This window comes from Mixophyes fleayi, chromosome 3 (genome assembly GCF_038048845.1).
Source record: "Mixophyes fleayi isolate aMixFle1 chromosome 3, aMixFle1.hap1, whole genome shotgun sequence".
Taxonomy (NCBI): Eukaryota; Metazoa; Chordata; class Amphibia; order Anura; family Limnodynastidae; genus Mixophyes; species Mixophyes fleayi.
In genome coordinates this window covers 105,028,404-105,041,092 of record NC_134404.1, presented here as the reverse complement: position 1 = coordinate 105,041,092, position 12,689 = coordinate 105,028,404, and the positions used below count along the sequence as shown (strand labels likewise).

The window sequence follows — 12,689 nt, the reverse complement described above, 5'->3', positions numbered from 1 at the left end:
ATTTTCTACCGCTGCGATAGAATATCATCTTTTCGCCCAATTTATGATGAAAGGTTAATCGGGTCACTGAACGATGCTCAGTTCCCCCGCGATACTGGTTGGCAGCGGTAGGAGGAGTCTTACCACTCGCCAGGGTAGGGCAGGGCTCCTCTGTACATGCGTGAGTCATTATATAAAGTCATCTGTTGTTATATGACGTAGAAAAAAACAGAGTTTTTTATTAAATTGTATCATATACAATTAACTGGGAAAGCATTATAATTTTCTGTAAATACAATTCTCAAAAAAGATCCATATCTCCCAACATTTCCAAAAGCAATATCTGGGCACAAGTAAACAAACCACAGGCTTCACTCACACCACACCCAGTCCCTCCAAAAACTCTCCAAATTATTACAAGGTGAATCGGGCAATCCCACCAAACTAAATGCTGTTGGGAAGTATGCCAAAAAATGATTGTTTATACATTGTAGTGCATTAGATAAGTGTAAAGCAACAGGACATCGGAGCTAATGAGTTTGCTCATGGACCCCTTTGACAAATCACAGCTACTGCTTAGAAAGTGATCACACATCTAGGTAGACTCCTCTTGCCTTTAGAAACAAAATATCCCCATAGAGTGCGACTATAATATGACCGCATAAGGCAGCTGTTTCCAGCAGCAAGTTTTGGGGCAGCAAAATGTAGGCTATTAATTTAAAACTGCAATTTTCTTCTTACAAAATTAGTGGCAAGTTACCTTGTTAATATATCCAATAGTATTTAAAAATGGCAATATTTGTCTTTTAAAGTATACACAACACTTGTAGAAATAAATGATAACAAGGCTGCCACAACAAGTACAATCTAAGGCAGCAGGACAGCTAGGCACACTACAGGTAGCCGACAGCAACATTTCAAAGAAGTAAACACTGTCAAGCACACTAATGATCCCTTCCCTTTAAATTCACCAATTAGCCGTGTGTGCTTAAATAAGCAAACAGCAACTGGCTCATGTCTTTTCATTCACTTGTACTTAGCAGCATGTATGGGGTTAACCCAACAGTTTACAGTGAGTTCGTACGGGAATAAAACACATTTTCTAAATCAATTTTTTCAATATGGAATCTATCATTATATAGGATTTTATGAACAAGGCAAAGCAGATGGAATTTTTTTGTCTTGTTAATAGTATTTTGGGATACATCTGTTATTCAACAGACCACCTGTGTGGAAAGAAAATGAGCTGGCACCCGAACAGTTATATAAATGGTTGTTAAACATAAAATATATCTCATCAGAGATACAAAGAAATAAATGCTAACGTACAAGCAAATTTAATTGGGTGTCTGAGTTTCTTTTCAACTTTTTTTTATTGACTTTGGGTTTAAATATATGTTACATTATGTTGTAGAAATGCACACAATGTTTTTATTGTGTGTGCCATAAAGTGCAGATATTTTATCATTACAAAAGGCTTGGTGTTGTGTTTTGGAAGAGTTTTTATATTACTATGGTACAGCTCTACTATTGTGTTATTATACTGCTTTACTATTAGATTAATATATATATTGGATATAGTCACAGATTTAACTTAGTCTTACGATTCCATAAAAAGGGTAAATCTCTATAATTTATTTGAAACCGTATGTGGTTCATTTTAATGGAGAATTCAAGGCAATGATTAAATGCATATTTGATTTTTCTTATGCTAACCATTCAGATATGTATGCTTTACTAGCCATTGCCTGTATTTTCTGTAGGTCCTTTAATGCTTTGTATTTTTTGGTCATTTCATTTCAGATGTCAGCAATAGAAAACATGGCGGAAAAGTTGGAGAGTTTTAATGCCCTTAAACCTGAAGCCAATGAACTTATACAGTCTGTTCCTTCCATGTTCAATTTTCGAACTTCACCAACTGCCCTTCCAGAAAACATTCTTCGAAAAGGCAAAGAACGATATACCTGCAGGTACAGAACTGTGAAAAGATTAAGCTGCTACTGAAGTAAGACATCAGGGGGTAAATGTATCAAGCTGAGAGTTTTCTGGCGGGTTTGAAAAGTGGAGATGTTGCCTATAGCAACCAATCAGATTCTAGCTATCATTTTGTAGAATGTACTAAATAAATGATAGCTAGAATCTGATTGGTTTTTCAAACCCGAAGGAAAAATCTCAGCTTGATACTTTTACCCCCAGGAGACATGGAGACATAGGGTAGAAAATTATATGAATTGATAAAAGATGATTAGCGATGATGAGTATGTGAAAAAAGTTATGGACAGAAAACAATATATGGAGGGAGGAAAGATAAATATCAGAGGACCATTTGTAATGATGATATGAAGGTAAAGTAAAAAAAAATGTAGAGTTAAGGGAAGCAGAGCGGACGAGAAGCTGATATGTAGATTGTCAACATGTACAGAGTGAAGATAGTGCAAGACAATGACATGGAAGGTGTAAGCTAATGATATTGCAAAGTAATATTAGCGAATGTTGTTTTAATTTCGGGAGGCAGGCTGGGTATAGATGCTGAATTGAATGGTTTGTCAGATTAGGAAAATACCAAATTTTGGAGCAGATAGACTGATGTAAGCTGGGTAATGGTGATGATGTATGGAATATAGGTGTGTGTTGGTGTTATTGATGGAGAAATGTTGGGTAGACATATGGATATAGACTGAATGAATAGAGGGACACACATGATAGTTTGATGGATTTAGAGGTAAGGTAATATGAAACATTGGGAAGAGAAGTGGGAATACTTTAGTTAATAGAATATGATGAGCAATGATTACATGATTTGATGATGGTAATTGATGATGCCATAATAATAATAATAATAATCGCTCTTTCACTGTTAATTTCTCTGGAGCCACATCTGCTCCGCTTCCCCTATCAGTTGGAGTACCACAAGGCTCGGTGCTAGGTCCTCTGCTGTTCTCTATCTATACCGCTTCTCTTGGAAATCTAATAAGTTCCTTTGGCTTTCAGTATCATCTCTATGCGGATGATACCCAAATCTATCTATCCTCTCCTGATATCTCGACATCTGTGTTGTCCCGTGTAACTGACTGTCTTTCTGCCATTTCATCTTGGATGTCCTCTCGTCAACTCAAACTTAATCTTTCTAAAACAGAGTTAATAATATTCCCACCCGCCAACAAGAGCATACCTGACATTTCTATCTCTGTTGATAACATGACCATAAATCCCACCCCACAAGCTCGCTGCCTAGGTGTAATCCTTGATTCACGCCTATCCTTTGTTCCCCACATTGACTCTATATCTAAATCATGTTACATACATCTAAAGAACATTTCCAGAATCCGCACATATCTCACACAAGACACTGCTAAAACCTTAATTCATGCACTAATCATCTCCCGCATTGACTATTGCAATTCCCTCCTTACTGGTCTTCCCAAAAACAGACTCAAACCCCTAAAATCTATTTTGCATGCTTCGGCAAGACTGATTTTTCTTGCAAATAGCTATTCCTCTGTTGAATCACTCTGTATGTCTCTACACTGGCTGCCTGTCTTCTACCGAATCCAATATAAAATACTTTTACTAACCTACAAGGCCATCAACAAGGCTGCACCAACATACATCTCCTCTCTTGTCTCAAAATATCTCCCAACTCGGCAACTCCGTTCTGCAAAAGATCTGCGTCTCTCATCCACCCTCATTACATCCTCCCATTCCCGGTTACAGGACTTTTTTCGGGCTGCACCCACTCTATGGAACTCTCTCCCTCGCACAATAAGACTCTCCTCTGTTCTACAAACTTTCAAGCGTTCTCTGAAAACCTACCTATTCAGACAAGCGTATAATATTCCTCAACCACCATCTTAACCTCACTACCTTTAGCCTGTTACACAATTTCACACAAGACAACTACCCCCGGACCAACATTATTGTGTGACAGGATCATTTAGCTTATGAGTCACCTTACCTTTACAGTCTGGCTGGGCCAAGATGCAAAATGTATACTTAACCTCATGTGTCAATCTCCCATTGTCCCATAGATTGTAAGCTTGCGAGCAGGGCCTTCTCACCTCTTTGTCTGTTTTACCCAGTTTGTTTATTAGTTTATTACGTTTGTCCCCAATTGTAAAGCGCTACGGAATATGTTGGCGCTATATAAATAACTGATGATGATGATGATGATGATGATGCCATGATGTGAAGACACACGGACATAGACTGAGAGGACCTGGGAAGATGAAATGTTGGTACAACGTGCTGGAAAGTTTATTTCCACAAGTGAGCACCTATTTCATCACAGGCAACCTAGTAATGTGTTATAGGGAAATGAGAAAGGGATGTAAGTAAAATAACAGGAGGCAGGTGTGAGGAATATGGTGAAGAGCTAATGACGTGAGCAAGTGGTGTGAATACTTCTACAAATGTTTTCTTTGTTATCTATTCCCTCAGGTACTGTGGAAAGATCTTTCCCAGATCTGCAAACTTAACCCGGCATCTGCGGACCCACACAGGCGAACAGCCTTATCGGTATGAAATATTTGATGTTATTGTTCTGTACAGCGGAATATGAAAAAGATAAAAATAATTACATATGTTATTCTTTAAAAACATTCCTGTTGCTCAATGGGATCTTGGATTAACATTTGTAGCTACACTAATACCAAAGAGGATAGGTTAGTTCTCTTGAGCAGATCAGGGGGTCAATGCTAAGATGTATATTACACACATATATGCTTTTCCATTAAAAACAACCATGTTAGATTATTATTTTGTATAAATTATTCATTTATTTTGGGCTGATTCTTCGCTCTGTGGAAGGAGACCATTCATTCTTTAGATTAAATCCGTGTAGTAAATAAAAATATAATGATATGTTCTTGAAGAGCTGGCTTCAATGAATTGGGTGGGATTTCCATGGAGGATTGTCGTTCATTCTTTACCGTAATCTGCTGCAGAGTCTTTCTCTAACACATGTTATTCATTCTAGTCTTACAATGCAAACCACCTTGGGCAATATTTGTTCATTGCAATAACTCACCAAACAGCCGTTTTCTAACAATTGCATTTATCCTAGAATTATATTAGAAGCAGGATACAGAAAAAAGGCGAAACAATTAGGAAGTGTTTATATTTACTGAGGATGTTTGATGCCGTCTGTTCTGATAGTTCTCATGTTGAACAATGCCTCGCTCACACCTGTTTGTTGGCTTTAGATGTAAATACTGTGACCGATCCTTCAGCATCTCTTCCAACCTGCAGCGGCATGTCCGCAACATTCACAACAAAGAAAAGCCCTTTAAATGTCACTTGTGTGATAGATGTTTTGGTCAGCAAACCAACCTGGATAGACACTTAAAGAAGCATGAGAATGGCAACATATCTGGTAAGACATGGTGTTTTGTATGTGAGTATATGGGTGTCATGATTTATGGAAGAAAACCATCATTGTTTCTATGCATCTTGTGGGAACTGACAAAAAAGAAATTCTGAAAAGTGAGCAGTAGTTCATGCAAGTGCACATAAAATACGTTACACACTTCAGCTTGTTAGTCCAACCTCTCAACACGGAAGACCCCGCAATTCATACTTGTGGGAGGTTGTGAGACTGTGTTATTGCGATATTTACTGTAGGATTCTTCTGTTTGTAAAAGCGGTGGTAAACATTATTTAGGCTACAATAATGCAGATAAAACGTACACCGACGTAAAAATTCTGATTAGTATAAAAGCAACAAGCAAGAAATAGAGACTTACCTTATAACAGGCAGACAACATTCCCCATACGCTTCATTCCCAGCACATGTAAATTGCAACTCTATAAAACGTCTATAGTGCGAATGACGTAACTTACAATGGGCAGAGTGAGATTGCCGGTTTTAAGGCGGCAATGGGCGGACCCATTGCCGCTTTAAAACTAGAGATGTTCACTGACCACCGTGTTCTGGTTTTGGTTTTGGTTTGAATCAGCATTAACTTCGTGTTTTGGTTTTGCAAAACCGCCCTTGCGTCTTTTGGTTTACATTTTTTTTTCTAAAATCCCTATTTTATTTTGCTAAAATCCAATATATTTGCTTTTTTCCCCCTATATTATTATTAACCTCAACACTAATTTCAAGTTATTAGCAGTCAATTTTGACCACCTCACAGGTCACAATATTATTTTCTTACTCTTTCAAACAAAGACTGCAGATTTAGAAGACCAAGCCTGCCAAACCTATTATTTCAATTTCAGCAATGACAATTAGCAGTGGAGCAATGGAGCTCTCCTGAATGTCAATGGAGACTTTGAAGAACACTGCTACCCCTCCTCTTTCTTTTCTACCTATGACGCTGCCCAACTGCACTAGAGACTGCCAAGAACTGTGCTACCCCTTCTGTGTCCCTCTGTGGCGCTGGATCACCATGGAGGGCGGTTCTTATAGAATCCAAAGCTCGCAAGATCCGACGATGTAACAATGATGTTTTGCCTCCTTTTCAATTCTGAGGGCGCGCGAAAGTACTGAGCCGGCTCGGCTCAGTACTCGGATCTGCTAAGTTTGGGTGTGTTTGGTTCTCAGGGAACCGAACCGAGCATTTCTATTTAAAACCAGAAATCTCACTCTGTCCATTGTAAGTTACGTCATTCGATAATGGAGACATTTTATAGAGTCGCAATTTACATGTGCAGGGAATGAAGTGTATGGGGAATGTTGTCTGCCTGTTATAGGGTAAGTCTCTATTTCCTCCCTATCTCTTTTATATTAATTGGAATTTTCACATCGTTGTATGTTTTGTCAGCATTATTGTAGCTGGAAAACCGTACCCCACCCTATAGAAAGAGGTCTGTTTACTGACAGTAAAAAATTGAGTTTACACATGGATTTCATATTTTCTACTCATTGACCTTGAAGACCTTTTTCCGACAATAGTGCTTTTCCCACATCTCGGAGTGCCTGAAACAGACCGCAGTCCTTACACTCGCAATGTGTACAATGTGTTCTCACACTGTGTTGCTACTAAGCTTCTCCTTCCCCGCTCCAGGTACGGCTGCATCCTCCCCTCACTCGGAGTCTGAAGGCACAGGGGCTATTTTAGACGACAAAGAGGATTCATATTTCACCGAAATAAGAAATTTCATTGGGAACAGTAGTCATAGCAAGCAGTCACCTTTACACTCAGAAGACAGGTAAGACAATAACCCACACTTCTGCTGCCCAAGCATGCAGCAATTTTCTGAATATTATTGAAATGATCATTAACATTTTTGCAATGTAAATATTATATACTGGAGATTTTGAGCATGTGGCGAAAATAGATTGTTCAGTCATGACTGTTCAATATGTAGCAATACAATTTTTTTTTTGAGTAATGAGGAATGTAAGTGATCATAGCACTGCCTGTTTTTTTGGGTAGATTGCATTGTGTGAGAGTGTTCCTGTCCCGCATACACATAAATTAATTATTATATGATCTCATCAGATACAAATCTCATCAAATCACAAGGAAAAAATCTTTGCATGAGTGGACAACGTATGAATTAAAAATTTAACATGTACTTGTTAAAAGCTGATGTTATTATTCATATGAACAAACCCATAAGGATGTGTACACATAGCCATCTCTCACTATCTGCTTGCATAATTAATGCAAGAAAAATATCTGTATCACATGCAATTCCCCAATGGTGAAATGCATGGCCTGCCGTATTTTTGGCAATAATAATTACATGTTCTTTATCCTAAAAAATACTCCATGGACAGAGCAGAAACAGGAAAATATGCAAAGGATAATAGAATATAGCTTCTATTACAGTAATATATTGTGAATGTGTGAAAATGCTTCAATGATCCTTATTGGTGAAACTTCTCCATGTATTTCATCATTTTGCTTTGCCTTGTGATTGGTGACTTAGATTTAACATCTGGCCACAACATGTCCCTAAACAGGAAGTTAATAAAGAGAGAGGGTCACGGGGTCAGTCAGTGTTTCCTTTTCAGAATTCTGCATTCTGACTGCGCTTGATGGATATTTTATCCCTGGCAAATTACTGAACTCGGAGACGTAATTAGCAAATCTGTTTATTCAATCATAAAGCTTTCCTTTCTGTAGGTCCAGTTCATGAAACATTCATCCATGAGAAATGTGATGTAGCATAAACTAGAACCATTATTTTTCCAGTGCCTCCTACTTATTTTTTTTTCAATTCCTGCTGGTGGTCCAAATGTACCATCATTGTACTCAGATAAAAGATACAAGTGGTCACTGTGTGATTTGAGATTGCCAGTAATGATCCTGTTTTCAGGCCAATGGACTCATTGCTTATTCAGCTTTTCTGTTTTAAATATATAATTTCCTGACTTTTTACATTGATTCCTTTGAGTGTTGACTTTCATGTTTCCTGGTTGGGGTATTTTAGAGGAGAGCTGGTAAGACAAACTAGACCCAGATAAATGATGTCTTAATATAGCGAGGAAGCCTATTGTCTAGGAAGTGTGATACATGATTAGGAGAATTACTGACTCATTTGTAGTGTTATTACCTCTGATTAAGTAAACAGATTATTTCCTGATAAAAGGCCTAATCTTTATGTTTGATAGAAGCTGTTCTGTACTGTGGCTGCATAATAACCTAGAAGTAATCTAAATATTCTGTTTCCAAATTCACTACATAAATATTGTATACAGACTACATTACAATTTTGTTGGCAAAATGTTTACACTAGGGCAAGTTTTTATTTGTAAGCTAGGTACAAAAAATGAATGCTTTTTTTTCAGACAGGGGGAAAAAAGATACAGATGTGTAGTCAAGTAGACAACTGCCTTTAATTATATTGTTTTACGCTAGACCACTTTAGATGATGGTGAAACATCCCTTAGATTCCACTGTAGTCTACAATGAATCAGCACTAAAACCTTATAACTATATGTATAATACTATGTACAATGCTGCTTACCCAGGGGCAGTTTATAATCTTATACTTTTTTATATCATTATATCATCTTTTTTGTATAGTAAGATGAACAAAGCTAAATTATTTATCCAAAATCAATGTTATATAGGTAAGTTGCTACAACTGCTTGATCTACATAGTTCTGTACACATCTACTTATTTGGCTTTCTGCCTTTTTCTTTGATTGCAACTAAGTCAAACATACCCTTTTGTCTGATCTGATTTGTTTATCTAGGGAAGAAAACAAAACGTCATCACCCATATAACTCTTTATGTATTGTTTATAAGAGGACAATGTGATTTGTCTTAATACTGAGGAACTTCTTGTCTCTTTTCAGGATGAATGGCAGTCATGATAAAATTATGCTGACTGGTCAGAATTCAGATATCCTGGATGAAGATGAGATAGAGGATGACGCTATCCTGGATGATGATGATGAAGAGAGTGACATTGCTGGGAAATCAGTGAAGGAACCCAACACAAGTCTGCTTGAAAATGACAACGATTATGAAGAAACAAGTAAAGTTGAATTAAATTGCAAAGTCTCCCCCAGCGGGTTAGTGTACTTTCTCTAATTCCTACATTTTGCTTTATGATGCTGTATGATCACTCCTGTATTGCTCAACCCTGAACTACTTCCTTGTACTACATAGGTATGACGATGAAGATTTTAAGACTGGTCTATCTGCTTTGGACCACATTAGGCACTTCACCGATAGTCTCAAGATGAGAAAAATGGATGAGAGTCAATATAATGATGATGACCTCTCTACTTTCACTGCTTCTCATTTGCCAGAGGACTTAAAACAGCCACTATATAGAAAAAACAAATCCCAGGTAATTTTTTTTATTTTGTCGTGACAAGTGTATCCAAAAATGGTTTAGCAAAAGAATTTACTTCCAAATACATCTTCCTTTCAATTGTAATACAATAGTTTAAAGAGATGTGAGGTGCTGGGGATTTACTCAACCCTTTCCTTTCCCCAACACTAATGCGTTAGTTGGGACCTGTGTTGGAAGGCTTTGTTAATGATGTATGGGCACTAGAGCTGAGAAGGGATCAGATGCATGGGTAGAAGTGACAGCAAGCTCCTGATTGGATGGCTTCGGTACTCATCCTGCAATGATGAAACGTTGGGGGTACAAGGTAGATGTTCCAGTATGGGAGAGGGAGATTATTAATTGAAAACTCCTTTAAAAGGGTTGAAATCCTTTTATTGTATTCCAATGGATTGCAGGATTTCCCTATTCTGCAGATGTTATCTGCATAGAACATAAATTTACACTGTAGAAATACTAGATGTGTTTATTATTATCAATTTCATAGCTTTGCTTGTAAAGGCTTTTTTGTATATCTGTGCATATCATATATTCTTTAGTAAAAAGAAGTCTTAGTTAGCTAATTAAAATATTAGACACCTTTTCAGAGCCGTGTACAGAATTAGGTGTTTTGTGTTTACTTATTGGTGTATTGCTCGGAGCAATTTCTTATTTCGGTTCAAGCATTTTATCCACCTTCTCCTCATGATCATATAAATGATAGTTGCTGATCTTTGTCAACCGAACTAATGATGGCAGGCTTATAACAGTGAACATTGAATTTTTAATTCTTAGTAAAATAAAGTTACTGACGTACTCCATGGAGACTTGGTGAGGAAGGATGAAGTGTAAAAACACACATTAAGGAAACTATATTGCCATATATTGCCAAATATCCATAGCTGTTCTTTATCTTACCTAAATAAGTTAGAAGACAATGCTAGTAATGTGAAGGACATCTAGTTAAAATGCATAAAAGGTCATACCATGCATTAGTGTAACCTTGTTCTCTGTATTTTTTTTTAAGGCCTATGCAATGATGCTCTCTCTGTCTGACCAGGAACCGCTCCATACCACAACCCACAGTTCTTCCAGTATGTGGCACAACATGGCCAGGGCAGCTGCGGAATCCACCGCACTACACTCCATTAGTCATGTATGACATTTTGACGGCACCTCCATGGGACCAAGTCCAACATCTAGCATGGCTCTTCCATACTTGACTGTTTAGGGAAAAAGAACGATTCAGAGAAAAAGACTGAAGAGCAGGATGCCTTATTACCTGCAGGGTCACCTCAAAGTCTGGTGACCTTAAATGGAATAATTTTAAAAAATAAACTATTTATTCTCCTTGTTTTGATTTGCACAGCAAAGGCAGCTGCTGATTTCCTGAGCAAAAAAATAAAGACAGACTATGAAGACTATGGACTTTGGTGGACGAGTCTTCCAGCTCATAATGTGTTATCTTGACACACATACAAGCACTCAATAAAAAAAACTAAAACAAAAAAAAAAACAGAATAATTTTTTATACACACTGATTTACTACAAGTGTGGTAGACAGAGTTGCTCCAATATAGACAATTTCTATAACACAAGCTTCATGTATTTAAACACTTTGAAAGCAAAAGTAGTTATTTACAAATGTACATTATCACTTAATGTAGAAAATAACAGGGAATAATTTGTTCTTTCCTTAATTATGTCTTAATTGTTTTGTGGGGGAAAGAAATTATGTGTATATTGTGAATTTTACAATGTTCAGTAAGAGAGCTTAAGTCATTAAAGGTCCTTTTTAATCGCCGATACCACTAATATATCTTACAGTTAATTCTTTGCCAAATCAATGTGTTGACATTTTAATTTTAGACAATCATGTCAGTGTTTTGACTTTTTTTTACCCATATAATTGTATTTATTTCTTTTTTATTGTCAACTTACGATAGCACTGTTACACTTCTTATGTTGTCAGAGGCACTCACACATTTCAGTTGTGTCTGGAAACAGATTTATGTATGTGTGTGCTGATTGTGTTGATCTTTCTAGCACACCCTTTCTTCTACGATGAAAATAGATGCAATTTGCATTTTTCTTTTTGTCATTCAATTTTTGTTCTCTTGTACAAAATTGTTTTTTTTAATTTCTTTCATGAATGCATGATTCTTCTGATTAAAATTGTACCCGTTATTTTATGCTGTTTGTCTGCAAGCTTGTGTCTTGTTATGTTCTTGTTAAATCTGTTTGTAAAATGAAGTGTTTCAATCCTGTTTAAAAGCAAGAGTGTATTTTGTTTTTTGTTTGTTTTGTTTTATTTTTCCATTTTTGAGGGACCAGATTCTTTTGCATATTTTTTTTTCCATAATCTCATTTTGAAATAATTGAGGTACTTTCTTTAATTGTTTTGTATAATTGTAATTGTTACACATTCGAGTACATTATTTTGGGAGGAGTAAGTACATGAAAATAAAGAACTACATTGTTGGAGGTCAGTGTTAATTCAATTGGGTCTGTGTATAAGAAATATTTATTAATTTATTAATGGAATAATGATTTTATTGACAGACGGATATTATCATTTTAATTTACATTACATTTATTGGTATAAGAAGATATAATTAGTTCAGTTCAAAGTGTTGATATTTGTCACTTGACATCTTGGAAGGGGTTGGCTACATATAAAATATTTTTGTTTTCTCTAATGAATATTCCCATAACTAGACATAAATGTTTATAGTATACATAATTTATCATTCCAAATGTCTACAACTGATTTCAGAGCTGACACTTCACAACGTTTCCTCTTCAAACTTAATCTAAAGTACTGACAAACATCTCTCTTCATTCACTAAACATTTATTTAGTTCAAATTCATGTTAGTAGAAGCTCTGTTAAGACAAGAATTAGGTTGCATCACACATGCAACAAAAAATGAAAAAGCATTGAGACAGCTACCAGGTGCACAATATTCAGAAAA

The 12,689-nt window shown here is 36.5% G+C and overlaps 1 protein-coding gene across 4 annotated transcripts in view; it reads left to right on the top strand.

Moving 5' to 3' along the window:
* Positions 1 to 12,108, top strand: part of MECOM (MDS1 and EVI1 complex locus) — a 43,708-nt gene extending 31,600 nt beyond the window's left edge. For 3 of the 4 annotated variants that reach the window (XM_075202092.1, XM_075202094.1, XM_075202090.1), the window contains exons 10-16: positions 1,783 to 1,949; positions 4,417 to 4,494; positions 5,181 to 5,350; positions 6,987 to 7,131; positions 9,234 to 9,452; positions 9,550 to 9,733; positions 10,743 to 12,108. In XM_075202092.1, coding sequence (XP_075058193.1) covers positions 1,783 to 1,949; positions 4,417 to 4,494; positions 5,181 to 5,350; positions 6,987 to 7,131; positions 9,234 to 9,452; positions 9,550 to 9,733; positions 10,743 to 10,877 — 1,098 coding nt within the window. In that variant the 3' untranslated portion in view covers positions 10,878 to 12,108. The remainder of the gene's footprint in view (positions 1 to 1,782; positions 1,950 to 4,416; positions 4,495 to 5,180; positions 5,351 to 6,986; positions 7,132 to 9,233; positions 9,453 to 9,549; positions 9,734 to 10,742) is intronic. The other variant, XM_075202093.1, reaches the window with a different exon arrangement.
* Positions 12,109 to 12,689: the final 581 nt, after the last annotated feature.